The sequence below is a fragment of the Sinohyriopsis cumingii genome, chromosome 10, assembly GCF_028554795.1.
Source record: "Sinohyriopsis cumingii isolate HCF-2022 chromosome 10, ASM2855479v2, whole genome shotgun sequence".
NCBI lineage: Eukaryota > Metazoa > Mollusca > Bivalvia > Unionida > Unionidae > Sinohyriopsis > Sinohyriopsis cumingii.
Genome location: NC_142970.1, coordinates 55,147,321 through 55,166,143, shown reverse-complemented (window position 1 = coordinate 55,166,143; position 18,823 = coordinate 55,147,321). Strand labels below are relative to the sequence as shown.

Genomic DNA, 18,823 nt, shown 5'->3' with positions numbered 1-18,823 from the left:
ACGATGCTACTCTTCTCCGTCTCCTCCCTTTCTCTCGATCTTCCAATCCCCTTCTTTCTATTTATAAGAATACATTTTCTAAAGCTGTCATTTTGTGGGGATATACTCCATTATTCCTGGCAAAGGCTTTGCAGCAATCTCGTTTTTGGCATCCTATGTAATATAAAACGATGTATTACAACGTCCTTTTCTACTGTTTAATGATGCAACTCATGTTCGAAATTTTCCTTTTAATTTCACATTAAAAATAATTGTTCGTCTCTCTTCAGCTTCAAGTGATGACAATAGAAGCGGTAAGAGTTTCCTTTGCACTATTTGCCGTCGGTCTGAAGCCTGTCCTTCGCTTTGATTTACATGATATTAGATGCAGTGTGATAATGGAAAGTCATCACATGTATTAATCATATTTAATCCATATAGTAGCTATGTTCAGTCTCCTAGTACCAGAAAATAATTCAATGCTCATAGCAAACCCCTTTCTAGCCGTCTCGGCCATTGATTATGACATTGTTTATATATACAGTTGTTTAATCCTAGAGAATATCTTATTCCAAAGGTGACAATGATCAGTTAATAGTGTTGATGACACGCACATATATTTGCAATGATAAATATGATAATCTTTATTTGTAATATCCACTTTGATACAACTTCTGAAAGGATCAAACCGTGTACTAGATAATTCGAACAAACTTGTTTCAGCTGCAATTTACGGCATTATGTATGATAACACCAACAGTGGGTATTATCGTATCAGATTTCGTACAACTCTTAACAGTTCCAATACGTGGTGTTAGCACCAGTGGTTTTGATAGCCGCACTCATTTATTCGTTAGTAATCAAAATAGTACAAACAATAGTGCTGACAATGTTTGTAAGTACGTTAAAAATATTTATGAATGTATACAGTTATATTTTCTACACTAGCTGGCTGTTTGTTCATTTGTCAAATGATGTAATTTTTTAAAATTATTGTACAAGTTATCATCCTAGTTTCCTTGTTTTCGTTGTTGTGTTTGATAATAAAGTTTCGATTCCGTTTTGATTGCTTCTTCACTTGTTTGCTTTTATTGAAATCTTAGAAAGACGATTTGTATTTGGTAACCATAAGAATTGCAAAAAAAACCCCGATAAAAATGATTCAATTGTGTTAGATATAATTTATTTCAGACCCCACTCATACAAACATAGGAGGGTTTGTTTGCCTGTCATATCACCTATATGATTGGAACATGCGCTTGTGCTATATAATGTGGCATTCTGTTCGGTGTATATATTCCTTCGTCTGTTATACCGTTGCAAAAAGTACAAGCTAGTCTTTGATAAGTTTCAACTTCATAATTATAATGAATCAGTTTTATCAAGTTGAGGATACCTGATGTCTTGAATGCAAATATAATATTCGAAATCCTGGTATTGCGATCCATTCTGACAATTAGGTTGATTTTGCTAGAATTAGCTTTCACACTGTTCTCTACAACTTTATTTGATTTATCGTAGCAAGATTTTAAATTAAAATCATCACATATACATATAGAGTTGGCGTGTATGTTAAAGTGGTATAATATGTATAGTATATTATCATTTTAATAGGTGTGTAGTTAAACGATTAACTGAATTATTCAATAGAACTGCTGGAATATGACCAGATAATTCTGTTTAAAAGCTTTTTAAGTCCGTGATTTAATTATCACTACCTTTCTTTAGTTATTGTATGTAATATCGTAATATTCATGTACTTTGTTTTTCTACTTTAAGTTAAACTTATAGCAGCATTGATCTTTTTTCTCCTCTATATCATTAACAACAAACAATATGACAAATATATCAACAAAACGAGACAGTGTTTAGTTTCCTCTGAATGTATATAATATTTATGATCTTTTGATAAACATAATTTATACGCGTCAGATAGTATTTGTAATAAGGTACGTGCATCCATTTTGTCCACGATACTCTAATAATTTTAAATTCTTTACTTAGATGTGTGTTAAATGATTCAAATGATCTTAATTTTATTATATGCATTTTTATCCCATGCAGAAAATACTCCAGATTATGTTGAATTGGGTAAGTCAAAACAATATATGTAAATGGCATAAAAGAATAAAATGTGTATTGTATTTGCAGAAATAAAGAGAACATCGTGTCTCAATCTTTACGTTGGCATTGTTAAACTCAGCTAATTATTTTAATGAAATATATATATATATATATATATATATATATATATATATATATATATATATATATATATATATACCTTGTTTTATGTTTATATCATACTGTTTGATGAGACGATGTTTTGCACATGACTTGGAGTTAGCAAACGATTGTCGCACGTATTGAAGCTATCTTTTTTATGCAAACGTGGTCATTTCCTTTTTGAAACCATTTCCATAACACATTATGTGGTTTAAATTTCAGACGTCCACACTATTGGACTGCAATATTCTATCAGAGTGCCACTAAGTTTCGGTAGCGAACTGGAAAACAAGAGTAGTCACGAGTATAAGAACGTTTCAAGTGAATTTCGACAAAAGGTATGCTTGCGTTCCCTCTCTGAGAACATTTAGATGCACATATACAAATATTCCTATGATGCCTTAGTCGCATAAAGTAAATAAAGGAGACACCGCATCATGCTCCTTCAATATGACGCCGAAAATTGTAATTAAGTATGTGGTAGATAGCGTTCAAATCGGTTGTAATTCATGAATGATTCATTTTTAAAACTAATCAATTAGACAACGAAACGTTCGGTTCAGGAAATTATGATGTAAACATAACAATAATGGAAATACAATTCATTCTTTTATAAAACTGGTGTGCATGTACTTTCCTATCTGTATATTTGCCTACCTTCGTACACAAGTATCCTATTATTAACGATCTACCTGAGACATGCGTGCCCTACATACATGATAACGCATAACACGCCCATCTCTCTCTCTCTCTCTCTCTCTCTCTCTCTCTCTATATATATATATATATATATATATATATATATCTGTGTGTGTGTGTGTGTGTTTGTATGTATGTATGCATGTATGTATGTATGTATGTATGTATAAATACCTCTACCATACTTAAGTGAAGTTAACAGCACATATTTAGATGCAACATGTACCATTCTTTTTTAAAACATATGTTTTATTTTCAGTTAACTCAGGCTTACGAAAATACACCTGGTTTTATATCCATTGAAATATTGCAGTTTAAGTAAGTTTCATAATTCTGAAGGATTACGTTTTAAACAAATTTCTTCTTACCTGTTTATCAGCGGTTTTCTGGTGCGAAAACTGTCCTGACTACCTAAACCCTTGTTTATGGCTGTATACAAGTCAATACCTGATGTTGAACCAACCAGTTTTAAGTCATCAACTTTGAACCTTTAAATGACTACTGAATGGGGATCGTATGTTTGTTAGCGGTGACTATCTTAACATAAAATAGTTCTGCGATTGTTGATAATACGTATGAGCCCAACGACCGTTTGTGTATCTGAAGTAGGACTCGGTGTTTAGAAACATTCAATTTTATCAACTCATATCGCATGCATTATATATTTGAGAAGAAATACACTTTCTCACATAAACGTATATTTGCTGATAACACACAATAAATGTGTACATTGTGTACATGTTCACTAAATATATATATACACCACACTAATCTGATATGCTAACGAATGAAAGATTCGAGAGGGCATGATAATTACATCTTTGCAACATCATACTAAATCAATTCTTTGTCTTAAAATATTATAATAATGTACGTTAATATAATTTGATTTTGATGAAGGCTTTCTAGCTTATCTACACCTAATCAACAAGCTAAAGATTAGAACATAGTTAGCTATTACGAATTTCACTTGAGCAATAATTCTATAGTTAAATATATTTTGCACTTGGCCAAGCGATTATATATAAAATATCAATATGAAATTGCGGTGCGATAGGTTCCCATTAATGCACTTTACTTACATACAAAAATTATATTATCTAATACTCTGTCATAATTGTATCAACAACCTATTTTTCCATGTTCACCTTTTAACCACGTAGTGACTTATACGTACAAAACAGATACAGCTTTTCTTCACTTTGTGGAAGTTTACAAAAATAAAATTATCTTTTATTTCAGAAATGGAAGTATAATAACAGAATTCAAAGTAAACATTGAAATTTCATATATCAACCAGTTCTTAATATTAATGGAAAAAGATGTCCTGGCCAACCTCAAAAACATGACGTTTTTCTTTATCAAGGCCGACGAGAAATATATAAATGAGACAATGCTACAAGCAGTACAAAAAGGTATGTTTATTCAAGGCACATTGATTTTAATATACCAGCTGATATAATATTGAGTAAAAATATGTGAAGTGCAGTTTCCAAAAACATACTTTAGGTTGCTTTATTTCAGAGCCAATCCATTAGATAATTTTGTGTTGATTCTCACTTTCTTTTCTTCAGGTACTTCATATAGCGTTTTGTTAAAGATCATCATGAGCATTCAAATTATGTGTTGAAAGTCATCTACAACCACAATATGCAACCATAATAAGCTTATGCATTAGTGTAACATCATAGTATGAACCGTTCGTGTTTGTTTGTTATATTGTAATTATCCTGTTTACCGCATATATTTCTGCTCATAAAAAGAGTAACGGAAAAAAGCGAAACCAATTAAGTTTGGAAAGCTTAACCAAAAGGTAATTATGGAAGTTATACAAAACATAAGCTGAACATAGAGTATTCTAAATTAAAACCAAATTAGACAAAACTTGTATGCACAGGTCCAAGCGAATGCAATGTACCAAACGAATTTCATATCATCGAATGTCAACATTAATTATCTATTACAATGGCATTGTCAATAAGTAATTTAAATAAATTCATTTAGCTGAATGAGTACATTGCAATCCCAGCCAATAACCCAAAACAACCATATCCACTAAATTATCTTTGTAATCCCAACAAATAATCCAAAGCATAAAACATCTTCCCAAATTATCTCTAAATACAAATTAGACACATATAAAGACTGATATTAGCACAATAACAAATGAAATAAGAATCCGACATATGAAATAATTAATTGCTCAGTCTTATCCTTATATGCATATTAAATAGTAATTATTACGATTATATGTCGCATAATACCCTACGTGAGAGATGTGACCGGTAACATTACAGATTCCCTAATATTTTTAAAATCTGAAGACTAGTTACATCAAAGTTACTATATTCCGGTTGCACAGCATCATTGGAATCTTCACTTTGTTGGACAGGTACAACTAGATGTCGATTGAAAGACCTTCCTACTCAATCCAATAGTTCGCAATAACTCATCTGGCTTACATCTTAAAATAACCCACCTGGTGATCAATCTAATGATACATATTTAAGTCTCCCAAAAAACCTTCTTACCTCACTAGCCAATGAGAAATTAGTCTAAACGTATCATATTCAATATTTAGATTCAATTTAAAGTTTACATACCTCTTTATAGCTCAGGGCTATTAAAACAGACTGGAAACCATTGTACAATTACTGATATAGTATGTATAGACAATCAATACAATGTACTGTCCTGAGCAAAATTTACACTCAGTGTCGATATATCATAAAATTTATATTTCAATGTTGTTGTAAATCAATGGACTTAATTAAAACGAAAAGAATACTGAAATTATGTTTAAGTGGATACGATATAGCATTATCTAGTATCGTACAATTTTAAACACATATTCGATGCGAAATGAACTCTCCATGCAAACCAGATTTTAGTTCAGTTGTAATGGTTGGCATCCAGTTATCATTAAATTAAAATTGTTTTGCATGTTGTTCGTATCGTGCAATCATAATAAAGTGTATTATTTTAGTAATTATTAGTATATCATACCTATAATAACTATTATAGTTTAACATTTTCTCTTGATGAAAATAATTTGTGTAAAAATATCAAACAATGAATACAATTTCACGATAAAGGTATATTATATTTTAGTGTTTGTCAATTTGTTATTTCGAATAAGAAAATCTTTACGTCACTAAATGCATACTTTTCTCCAAGTATTTTTCTCAAGATAAAATGATCATATTTAATGTAATATTTCTGTTTACTACGGTTTTTTTAATATCGCAGACAGGACTAATATTCAGAATAATGGAGTATGTCATTCATTACAAAATCCCTGTCCTTTTGGACATGAGTGCATGTACAATGCAGTTAACAAACCCATATGCAGACATAGATGTATATCCACACCACATTACTGTGGGGCCAATGGACAGTGCTTCGTAGATTACAACACAAAGAATATGCAATGTCGGTATGTATTACTTATTTAGATTGTCTTTGACGTTTAGCTATCAATGCATCTGCATTGAAAATTTACGATCACCATATCAATATTTGCACATACAATAGCAAAGTGAGATGACACTAATGATATTAACATGAATACGTATCAATTGCTGTTCCTTAGTATGCGCCTCCAATCGGCTAATTACAACCAAGTCACAATTTTACCTATAATTTTCGTCCTCCAAATTAGCAACACCGGTTGAAATATATATGTTATTATTATCAATGCTGTCTGAAAAAAGTCAGCATCTACATATTCAAAGTTATTCTTGGGCGTGGGAACACAACATTATCAATAGTAACAATGGAGAAATTAAACATATGTGTACACTAGATGGTCATGTACTCCACATATGTACCGGAGCTGGTTCAAAGTTTTGTGGACACAACCAGAAATGTCAAACAAAGTGAGTCACATAACTAAAACATTTCAACTTTTATTTCACCCATTTTCTAACAAACGTTTATATAAATACTTAAAAATAAGTTTATTTTGGTTATATATATATATGATATGCCACGTGACGTATACATTTTTCATTAAAAGGAAACGAGGCTTGCACAAGTTTCCTTTTAATACAGCATTTATGCAACGATTGGTATATCATTGATACAACTTACATACTATACATATATTTTTATCTATATCACATACAAATACACATATATGCACTTTGAATGGAGTTGCGATATGTTACTGGCAACTGTATTTACCGAGTGAATGAGCTACTCACATCCGTGCGAATGTGTGCGCTATAAAATGTATTTCTACATTTTCTTGTTCACGATGACATATGCAAATTGAAAAGTTGATTGTTTTCTTTTTCAGTATCTGTTTTGTATTCATTTTTTAAAGCAACAAAGGGCACGTTCATGATTTAAACATGAAATATGATTTTTTACGACGAAAGTAGTGCACTGCAAACACGGTTAACTTCGTGTACAATGAGCTTGTACTGTCAGGCATTCACGTAATCGCGAATGAAAATTAGCGTGGAATAGAAAGTAAGTGAAACGACGAATCAACAAGAGGTACTTAAAATACTTTAATATATTTACAGTTCATCTAAGTCATTATTCTGCTTTAATTAACATTTATAAAGACCATAACCTTCTCTCTTTCTTCTCTTTAGGAAGTCTTGACTAACATTACCATCATTTATACGTCCAGATATTACGTTGTATTACACAAGGGAAAATCCCCATACTCACAAAGAAAAAGAGAGATGGGGCAAACGATTTGGACATTTTTATATTTAGTAATTAATAATCGATTCTTAGAAGATAATAATAGGTTTAAGAAACAACAGCAAAGGATTAAAACACAATAATATGTGCCTAGTAACCAGCAAATTTAACATACAGGCCTAGTGTCACTGGCTATTGAAGCTATGTATCATTGATATTATGAACACTGTATATAGATCCCCAGGACAGCGTAAACATAGCGTTACGACTAACCAGATCAATGTATGTTATTTGGTACAATCTCAGCTTTGATAATTTCGTCCAGCGCAATATATTTTTCTCTCTCAATTTAGATGTGTGCTTATTTTGTCATATACGTACGATCGGGGAATGGATAAAAGAAGGGAATCCGATGCAACTGTGTACCATTTTAATATCATTTAGTAAAGAGGGACTATTAATACTTGTTCTCGTTATTTGCATATGTCATTTATGACTAAAGAATGAGTATACATTCGTCATTGATTTATATGCCTGCTGTTGAAAAAATGTTTATATATATGTGTGTGTGTGTGTGTGTGTGTCTTTTCTATTTGACCTACCATGGTTAAAGAATAAACGCTTATATATATCATTGTATTATTGGATATCAACATACAAACGGAACTGTTGCTCCACTGGATCGAAATGATGAAATTATAACTATATTCAGTCAATTATTTGTATAATTCAATTCGACTGAATTGTCTGATATAAACATTAACAGAAAATCAAAGCGGTGTAACATACGACTGCATAATTTTGAGATACTTTGGGAAAATTTTATTTGACTCAAAGGATGCTTTATAAAGTTTCAGCAAAAGCGTGAGTTGTGTTTTAACTCACCGTACAAGCGACATATTTGCATTGGGTGCAATGAACTGTCGCTTACTGAAAACGGACACCATCAAAAAAAAAAAAACTGAAGCCACACGCAAAAATGATGGATCGTTAGTGAAGACGAAGTACATGAGCACATACATTTTATTAAAAAAATAATCATTAGAATTTTGTATAAAACTGTGTATTAGTTAAGATGTGGATTCTAGATGAAAGGCAGTTCTCGGATTTCCAAACAAAGAACCTAAAAGTAAAATAAATGAGACGTCTGGTTTTCGGACATAATATCGTGGTCAGTTAACATCACGTTGCGTGACACATCATGTGAACAATTGCTCCAGGTCTCAGTATCAGACAATGTTTTCATTTAAATTGTTCTTATACTACGCGAAATAAGTACAGATTTGTTCGGAAAGTAAGGATTTAAATTTACTACAGTCTCCGTTATTTTGATCCGTCACTTTTTATATGCGCCTTATCTGCAAAGCGTTTGAAACGTACATAGCACTTTTTTAATATAGTTAGCCATATTACAGGCGATGGGACGATCTTAAATTATTAGGTGCTGTATCCATCCCACCCCATTTTTAAGACTGTTAAGATTGGTCGATTGATAATACATAGTGTGGACCAATATATACAGTACAAAGGCGATGAACTTCGGGACAAACACTTAAACGTATTGCAGTTAAGACTGCAAGATTGTAGTGTCAAGAGATTATATAAATAGGTAGTTAGATGGAACATTAAAGCGCGAAGTGATTTGATATCTCTTCAGATGTTTGGCTACAGAAAAGGAATATTACTATGGTGACAAATGTCAGTATATTGGAACAAACAGTCCTGGTGGTCCTCTCGCCTTTACTGCCACGGACTATGCTATCATTGGTGGGTCATCTGCGGCTGGAATTCTTGTCATCGTCATTGTTATCTTTGGTATAAGATACCTGAGGAGGGCCTATATAAAAGACAAAGGCACTGAAGATTTATTTGACGAAGAGGAGGATAAGTGAGTACAGATATAATTAGATCATAATCCAAACCCATTATATTGGAAAATATATCATCATGTATTGCAAAAATGCAGTAAAAGTTTATTTTCCTTCACATCTTATAACAATCCCCATTTCGCACTAATGAGAAAGCATTATGCTTCTGTAAGATATTTACGTTGAACAAATAGCATGTAGCTGGTCTAGTCTCAATTATTTGATTGAATAGCCAGGACCGGACATTCATTACCTTCAAGGATTCAAAGTGGATATTGCTGACGGAAAATGTACTGTCTTGTGATAATATTAGCTGACACACCTTTCAATGCACTGATACATAATTGACATTTACCAGAAATAATTTGGCACCTGGCGATTCTCCCCTGTTGGGGCGAGAATCACTAGTTACATCAATACCCGATAGTTCAAATCTTCTAATCCTTTATATTCCAAAACTAACTGTATTTATGTAGCCATACATGAAAAGTACTTCAGGTATAATGTGAGTTCATCAAACAAACAAACAAAAAAAAAGGATTAACACACTGGTCATTTGCACTATCTAGTTGCACAAGTTTTCATAAAGAATATATAACGTTATCCTATTTGTTCTCACTTATAGAAAGTTTGACATCTTACGCAAGTATGATATACATATTGGACTATAATGCAAATGCCCAATATATATATATATATATATATATATATATATATATATATATATATATATATATATATATATATATATACTTTCACTGATTGGAAGTTACAAGTTAAGATGGATAAGATTGATACCACCGTCTCCGCAAGAAATCATATGGGTATAGCTGTACAGGACTGCATACGCTTACTTACCCATTGCAATATACAATTCCAACAAAGTAAAACACCTTAATCCTGCAACAAATTACTTAATACATATTGACCTTTCATTATACATACGTCAAATTTTTCGCATACCATTCAACACTAAATGCACATATCATTTAAAAAGATTTCGAAAATATTTTTAGTAACAGCAAACATGAACATGGGTCGATTGTGCTTGGGTCAACATACACATATTGATCAAATATATAACCAATGACTTAGACTTTGTCTTTGAACATTTATAATTTTTCCCGGAGAAAGCTTCTAAGCTAAGGCAAATAAGTCATCAATGTGTATGATACAGAAACTACTAGATCTTCGATATCATTAAAAGTTATCCTCAATTATATGAAATCATGCAACTGTTGTCGCCTTTTCATATTCAATATCCATATTGGGAACCTTGCAAAACCTTAAATTTGAGATCCCGTTAGTATCATAAACTTTACTAAACCGAACTTGCCCACACATTTTGGATATGTATTCTGTACGCTTGGAGGCTTCGTTGAACTGGTATTAAGGATAAAGTAACAGCAAATAATGCAGTATAATCTGCCATGTCATACTCTTCAGAACAAATGATTAAAACATAATATTAAAGAGAAAGATATATTATCTAAACGAAATAAAGGCACGTGAGGACCATAAGTAGATGTTCAAATGCACTAAGGGTAGATAGATATATTTCCATAATAATATTTTCTTCCTTACTATTGAGTAAGCACTGGCAAACTGATTGCAACAACATAACCGGGTGGGATTTCGGATTTACAAAAGAACAAGTTTGACGGTGATACAGATACAATGTTTAATGACAAATGACTTGAATGAGAAACTAATTATGATTAAATACGTGAGTATTATATCCAATTATTAGATACATTTACATGAACCGCACGAACTATATAATGAAAATACAAACAACTGACCTTACAGAGTACAAGGGCAAGGGTTAAACGATTCACACTTATTTTACAACAAAAGAATGACGTGGTTTACTCAGATAGTAACACTGTGGTATTTTACTCATATAGAAAAAATGCATTCACTCAGAGAGTGAAAATCATGAAAATATAGGGACAGATGTACAAACTATCTTTACAGTCCCAAAAACAATCTGAGTATCACAAACCCACTGCTACACGTTTTATATGTATGGAGTTACACACTCTGTCACCAACACACGTGGTTACCAGTCACACTGGTCAATCAAGCAGTCATTATTCCAGGTTGGTCTATCAAGCAATCAACTCGAACCAATCTCAGTCAGGAACATCTGATCATCTGCTACTCGACCAGCAACACTGTTTACACAGCTGCCATGGTCAAGATCTATGATTAGCTCCGCAGCTGGTACCACGTCGACTCCGATCGATGCGATGAATCTGATCACTTTGATCACTCATGTCAGCTATACGGCTGCAACTCCGATCAATCTGGCCACTCTGATCAGCTATACCGCTACGAATACGATCCCTCTGGTCAGATGAACATGCAGGTAACACCGTGTAATATGCATGACACGGGTATATACGATAAAACGTAATGCAGTTATATACGGCAAGCTACACTGATTACATTATCGGAACAATAATTACAAAACAATACACAAGTTCAGAAGTGAGACTATATATATATATATATATATATATATACATGCATTCAACAAAGATTGTATTTCTTTGCAATTATATTTGATCTATCTGGATACATATTCATGCATTCTTTGGATAGTATGTCTTTAAAAGCGTCATGTTTGCCACTTGTTTATACATTATTTTCAGCTTCTTCATATATACATCACCTTCAATACGTATATGAAACCTTATTTTTCGTCTCACTTAATGAGTACCATTTTGTACAATGATATTATCTCAGCAATGTCTTTATAAATGTATCGTAGACCATTATGCTGGGGAAGATTAACTTTTAGTTTTTAGATAGATTATTGGTTATCCATTAATTGTTTGCATTACATTTGGCCTTAATTTTGTGTCTCATAATTTAATTCGACACTGCATTGTTTTTTTAACACAGATTAATTTCAGGATAATACTGTATATGTAATAAATACTGTTATATTCCATCCATTTATTACAACGTGAATACATCAATATAGTACGTTGCGATTGAATGTTTTGCTATTTGGTCAAAAAGGTAACAAAACTCCTATCCTTGTATGGACCTTTTTTACCTAAACAATATTTAACACAGCTGCATGTCATGTTTCACCATTCCTGTGATTGAACAGAAAGCTGATAATTCAATTTGATAAATACTATATTTCAGATTAAGATTTGCATACCGAAGAAATATCCAATTTGTGCGATTCATTTTATTTAACATAGATTTATCGATCTATCAAATTGTAAACAAAAATTACGCCCGCCTTCATTCAACAGATACCGCTCCGTTTTCCTAGTAGTTAGAGCGTCTGCCTCAGATGTGAGAGGTCGTGCGTTCGAACCCCGTCCGAGTCATACCAAAGACTTATAAAACTGGTATTATCAGTTGCTAGGCTAGGCTCTCAGCATTAATAGGATAGTGTTAAGACTGGTTGGCCTGATGTCAGATAACGTGACTGGGTGGGACATTGTGCTACACATGTCATTATGCCCTAGCGCTAGACATTAATATAAACTGCCAGACTACGTACATCTTAGTGATATGACTGAACATTTTTATAGTTACGTAAAAAATTCCATTCACACACACCAACATATTCCACATAATCTTGCTGATCCATCTGTCTGTGTGCCCAGTACTTCTGCGAATATTTTCATTATTTAATGCTATCTTCAAATCAACAATTTTCTTATAGAACTGTGGTATAGAGTTCGTTGAAATAAACACATCCGCACCAGCATTCTCGTAATGTTGTGTTGTATTGAAAATAATATTGCCCACACGTAATTACTCTTCATTAATATTAGAATATACATCATGTCTTTCAATAGTAAGATTTTACCGTTATGCTTAACACGCTAATTATAAATATTCTATAAAGTACTTTTCTAAAAGCTAATTGCACCGTATTTTTTCTGCAACATTAATGTTGTAATGAAATTTAAAATGAATGTATGCTACGTCGAGAGTTAGAAGTGCCATAGTTAATGCATTTTAACAATCCATTTAATCGAATATTACGGTTATAACATCGTGTTTTGTTTCGCAATATTTCACGAGAAAGATATTTGAAAAGCATCCACCCAAACCCTTACTGTGTGATATTTCATTAGTGGGTACCACGTTAAAGAAGGGCATATATAATTATGTATTAATCAGTGAAACATTGTACTTAATTTCTTGTGCAGAGAAACAAAGAATTTTAGCTTTATATACAACCCCGACCCACCCACAAACTACCCAATGACGAGTACAGTTACAATATTTTCAAACCGCTGCAATTTAGGAAGCTAGATCACTTCCATTGCTCTGGTTTTAGGTTTAGTGGAATTGATCTGATTATGTGATAAAAAAGACAACTATCTGTCTTAAGGAGAAAGGACAACAGCTCTATATATTTATCAAGGACTTTCTATACACCAAAAACAAATATTTTTGAATGTATACAATTAATGTTATATATAACATTTTTTCTGGTGTAGAGACGTTCCTATATAAATATAGAAAGCTAGTATATATATATATATATATATATATATATATATATATATATATATATATATATGTGTGTGTGTGTGTGTGTGTGTGTGTGTGTTTATTTATTTTCTATAACTCCTGATTTTCATTTACGAAATGTGTTGTTTCCATTGGTTGCGCGATGTCAATTGTATATACTTATTAGATCACAATCAATAGTGGATGTTGTCACGTTGGGTAACGGGGGAGGGGGAGTAAAGTTATCATATACGGTGGATATAAAAAGCAAATTAAGCATTCAATTTCATTGGGATTTCTCGAGTAATTCACACTGAAGTAAGTTTATAGGCGCGTTTTATGTTGTGCTTATATTTTTTTCGACAGTAATAGTATTGTTGATCTGTTATAATTTATTTGAAATAAATCTGATACCGCAATTTTGACAACGGCGCAACAACGGGTGCCACATTTATGGATAGCTATTATATTTCCGGCATTGAAAATTGTAAAGGATTTTCATTCGTTTAGTACTTTCATAGACCTTTATAAGGATTAATTTGCTTAATTATGATATAAGTTCCTCTGACATTTATCAATTATCACTTACATAACACAAATGTTTCTCACGTTTCACAAAACGTTTTGATATTGCTTATTTTCTGTCACTTAAGTCGTACTGAGACAACGGGTGCCACATTTACAGTTTACGGATATAGCACATTATAGCTTGTACTAGGTATAGTTCCAGTCCGTACTCCTTTGGGCCAAACCACCGCTGCTCCATACAATACGTAGAACAGTAAACAAAGAGATTTGGCATACGCCTTTGCTTTAGTTAGTACATTTCAAATTAAGTGTAGTACATTGCCTCTACTCTGCACATCTTTTAAGACCTGATTTACGAGCTGACCATCATTCTGTCCGTATGGCCGAGATGAATTCTCCATTGAGAGATAGGGTAGCCATTGACAACACTGCCAATATTTACCAGACTGGTTTCCCAGAAATGGCAAAGCATCACAGAGTCTACAGGGATCCACATACAGGAGAGGAGGTTAGTTCTATGTGACACTGAACATAATTTTTTGTCTTTTATGGAGCTAGCTGTTGCTTCATTCATTGTTTTGTTCGCTCTGTGACCGCTTTTGCTAGTTTGCCTGTTTATTGTCATAATATACTGCTCTGTATCGTTCATAATACGTCTCAAGTACCTAAATCCAAGTTAAGATAAACGAGTTTATTAACCCGATATAATATAAAGGTCTTTACTATATGATAATACAATTGCGCACACGCGCACACAAACAAACACACACACACACACACACACACACGCACATATATATATATATATATATATATATATATATATATATATATATATATATATATATATATATATATAAGCTTCTGTTTGTATGCATATCTATAGTTTTGAACTCCTGGTACATGATATTATCTGATTTGTTTCATTAGTTCATTGCTGTAAAGTATAAAGATACGTCTGGTCCACTTGAAAAGAGTATAATATTGCATACTTCTATAAATATGTTACGTATATGTTTACAATTAATAATGATAATCTTAATATTAAGACTTAAAGTGGTGCCTGTAAGGAAATGTTCATTCAGGTAGGAAATTGAATAGGCCTTTATAAGACAGTTTTGATTGACTTCATGATTTGATAAGTTCCAATACTATATTCATGTATAACTTTGAAAATCAAATTGTTCCTTAATTTTTATGAAACGTTTTTGGTTTCTCTTCTTCCCTGTTACATTAGTTTGTGACCATTATGTCGCAAAAATGTATAAGATACATTTTTTAAATTACCTCTTCCCACGAGGTACAAGTATGTTTCTTTTATTCATTGTTTAGGCCATAATCTATCAACCATCCAATGTCACCAAGCCAGTGTCAACTAAAAGCAGCCAAAGCGAACTAGTTGAAAACGAACAAATTTATCGTCGCTCAGTTTATGACTATATTGACACTGAACATCCCGTAAGTAACGAAGCGTATACAGTTTTCAATAATCAACATTTACATATAATCTCTTTGACATGACCATTATAATAGTAGCATAATTACTTTAACTCAGACTTTACACGGATATACAAACATATAGGAGTATGCGTCTCTTCGCATTATAACAACGAAAAAAAAAATTAATTATACGGTTTACCAGCGATTTTATATGTTACTGAATCAATTTCTACATGCTTAATTTATTGCTAAGTGAATGTCTCGTCATAAAGTATTATATTAGACATTCATTGCGTGATTCGTATTATTGTAAAATCGTGCAATTACTCATTGTACGTTTTTCTAAAGATAAATGAAGAAATAATGATACTGCGTTTATATAAGACTATTAATTTGTAAATATTTTCTAGTTTGTTCAACTTGAAATTATTTTTACTAGTTTACGTTCATTAAGCATCCAACTGTATTTCAGTACAAAATAACAAGACCAAATCTGGGTGGAGCTAGGAACTGGAAACATGATTAAGGTAAATAGACTCAGCAAGCTTGTACGATCCGTTGCTGTCAAACATCATACTTCTACCTTAGAAATATCTTTTTTTTTTGCTATAACTGTTACATTGTAGGGAATCTTGACATTGTTTATCCAATTTGATGTAACACAAATAAGTACAAATTGATTATAGGAAAATGCGAATGACATTACTTCGCATGCTTTATTATTTTATTCTAGAACTCGCCGTTGTGTACAACAATAAGTTTCCAACAATGTATAGGTGACTTGCTTTACATATTAAGGGACTATTCAGATCAATCTTACCACTAAACGTGCTAAAGTTTCCAGAAATTCTTTTACAATTTTAAATGTGTTTTTTTCCAGGTAGAGATATACATTTTATATTAGATGATTTGTTTTATGCTGCTTGTAAAAGGGAAGCTGTAATTAAAGAAAAATATGATTAATAGCAGTTTGTAATTATATTTGATCATTTGTTTAATTTCAGTTGCAACGATATGTCCGTTCATAATTGTGTCCCACGTCCAACCACGTTTACTGTTTGTCACACAATCTGCCTTGGACAAACACATTTTGTATGAACGACATAAGGACTGTAATATATATATATAAATATATATATATATATATATATATATATATATATATATATATATATATATATATATATATATATATATATATACTATTTTCTCCTTCTGTTAGACCTGGATTTTCAATGCATATTTAGATAGTATCGATCTTTGATTTTATGATAATTTATTTCATATTTAGGAGTAATGTTTCTGTTTTAATCTTTGTTTATGTCTTATATTAATCAGATAACAGAAGCTTCAGTATCAATAGTACAAATATCCTGTGATTTGACTTACCAATTAGCGTATAATTTTGCCGTCTTGTATAAATGTTGGCAGCAATGCACGTCTGTATATCTGTATATATGGATTAAACAAAATGTACTTGGTGATACGAATTAATTTTGGAACATCTTTATTTATCATTTTGCATGAGCTTATCGTATCACGATCAATATATATTGTAGTTAAATGCATTTTAAAGTATAATAGCCTAACCTACCTTTGATGTCTTCCATTCTTGCTTAAAATAGTCATATATGTCAATATGTATGTGCATGCTTTTTACCTATTCTGTTAATTTATCGGATAATAAATGGCGTTTGCATTTCTTTTATTATTCTTCCTGATATGGTAACTATTTAATTTTCGAAGCTTAGATTCAATATATTTTACAGGCATTCGTGTCGTACTTTGATATTTACACTCGTGTTATAACTTCGTTCCTTCGTGCAACATAAATAAATTAAATGGATGCAGAAGATGTGTATGTTATGAACAACGCAAATTTAAAGGCGAACAACATAGTTTGCACGCTATTTCGTTTTCATATATACATCTACATTTGTATTCAATGGTCTATCTATCTATCTATCTATCTATCTATCTATCTATCTATCTATCTAAACAGGCGATCCTGACAATTATTTTATTGTTAAATAACAGTCGACATTGTAGGTGTGAAGTATAAGATTCAGCTATAAATTCCACTTCGTGAAACAGTTACTGAGTGTGTTCGCTGTTTGGTGTTAAAGTCATCAATAATGTATTTTGATGTGATACTGTAGTTATTCCACGCCGGCTTCGGCTCGGTGTTGTTTTTTCACAGCGGTTGGTTTATATTGGCCTTTTATAAGATTAGTTAGAGTGTATACGGTTATTTTGTAATTGTATAGTTTGAAGCAGAAATGTATCGAGAAGTGGAAATAACTCACTGCCAACGTTAGCATCTCTGGTCAGATGATTAAACACATTGTCGTAAATTCAGTATCCCAGCGGTAAAAATCCATTACGTATATAATGATACTAAACATTATCCCAAAATATTGTTATGTAGCCTTCCAAATAAATAGTGAACACTTCTATCTGAATTTCAACTACGGCGAATTAAGAATATTCCTATGTCTTTAATGCGTGACACTGGTTACTGATGATCCGTTCTTGTTCATTATCTAGGTACGACCACACAGAGTACTTATTTCCCATGTAAACTGCCTCCGAATAGTACATAGTAGATGCATAGTTACGGCATGTGCGTGAAACGATAATTTTGAGTAGGTTGCTAGTCGTATGCACGACAATAAACATGATTATGTAGCTATTGAAGGGGATAGCACACGTGTTCTCTAATGTTAATGTTTTTAAGACAGCTCTACCATCAGCTGTACCTGAACCACGTCAAACTGCATCATTGGCATTGTCCTTGCGGGTTAATAGTATTGTGTCTTTGCCCCCCCCCCCCAAAAAAAAAAGTAGCATTGCAAACATTACTGCAATGCTTTAATATATGACTAAGAATAATTGCACACTAAAATAGTATTGAGCCTCACCAAAGTTGT

At 32.2% G+C, this 18,823-nt stretch overlaps 1 protein-coding gene across 1 annotated transcript; it reads left to right on the top strand.

The window, feature by feature from the left end:
• The first annotated feature begins 275 nt into the window (after positions 1-275).
• On the top strand, positions 276-17,004 carry LOC149790182 (uncharacterized). The gene is made up of 11 exons (XM_089973413.1): positions 276-293; positions 2,044-2,070; positions 2,428-2,543; positions 3,164-3,222; positions 4,147-4,319; positions 6,154-6,340; positions 9,221-9,451; positions 14,799-14,961; positions 15,786-15,911; positions 16,366-16,420; positions 16,898-17,004. The coding sequence occupies exons 5-10, from the start codon at positions 4,217-4,219 to the stop codon at positions 16,417-16,419; spliced, it is 864 nt and encodes a 287-aa protein (XP_089829539.1). The 5' UTR covers positions 276-293; positions 2,044-2,070; positions 2,428-2,543; positions 3,164-3,222; positions 4,147-4,216; the 3' UTR covers position 16,420; positions 16,898-17,004.
• The last annotated feature ends 1,819 nt before the right edge of the window (positions 17,005-18,823 follow it).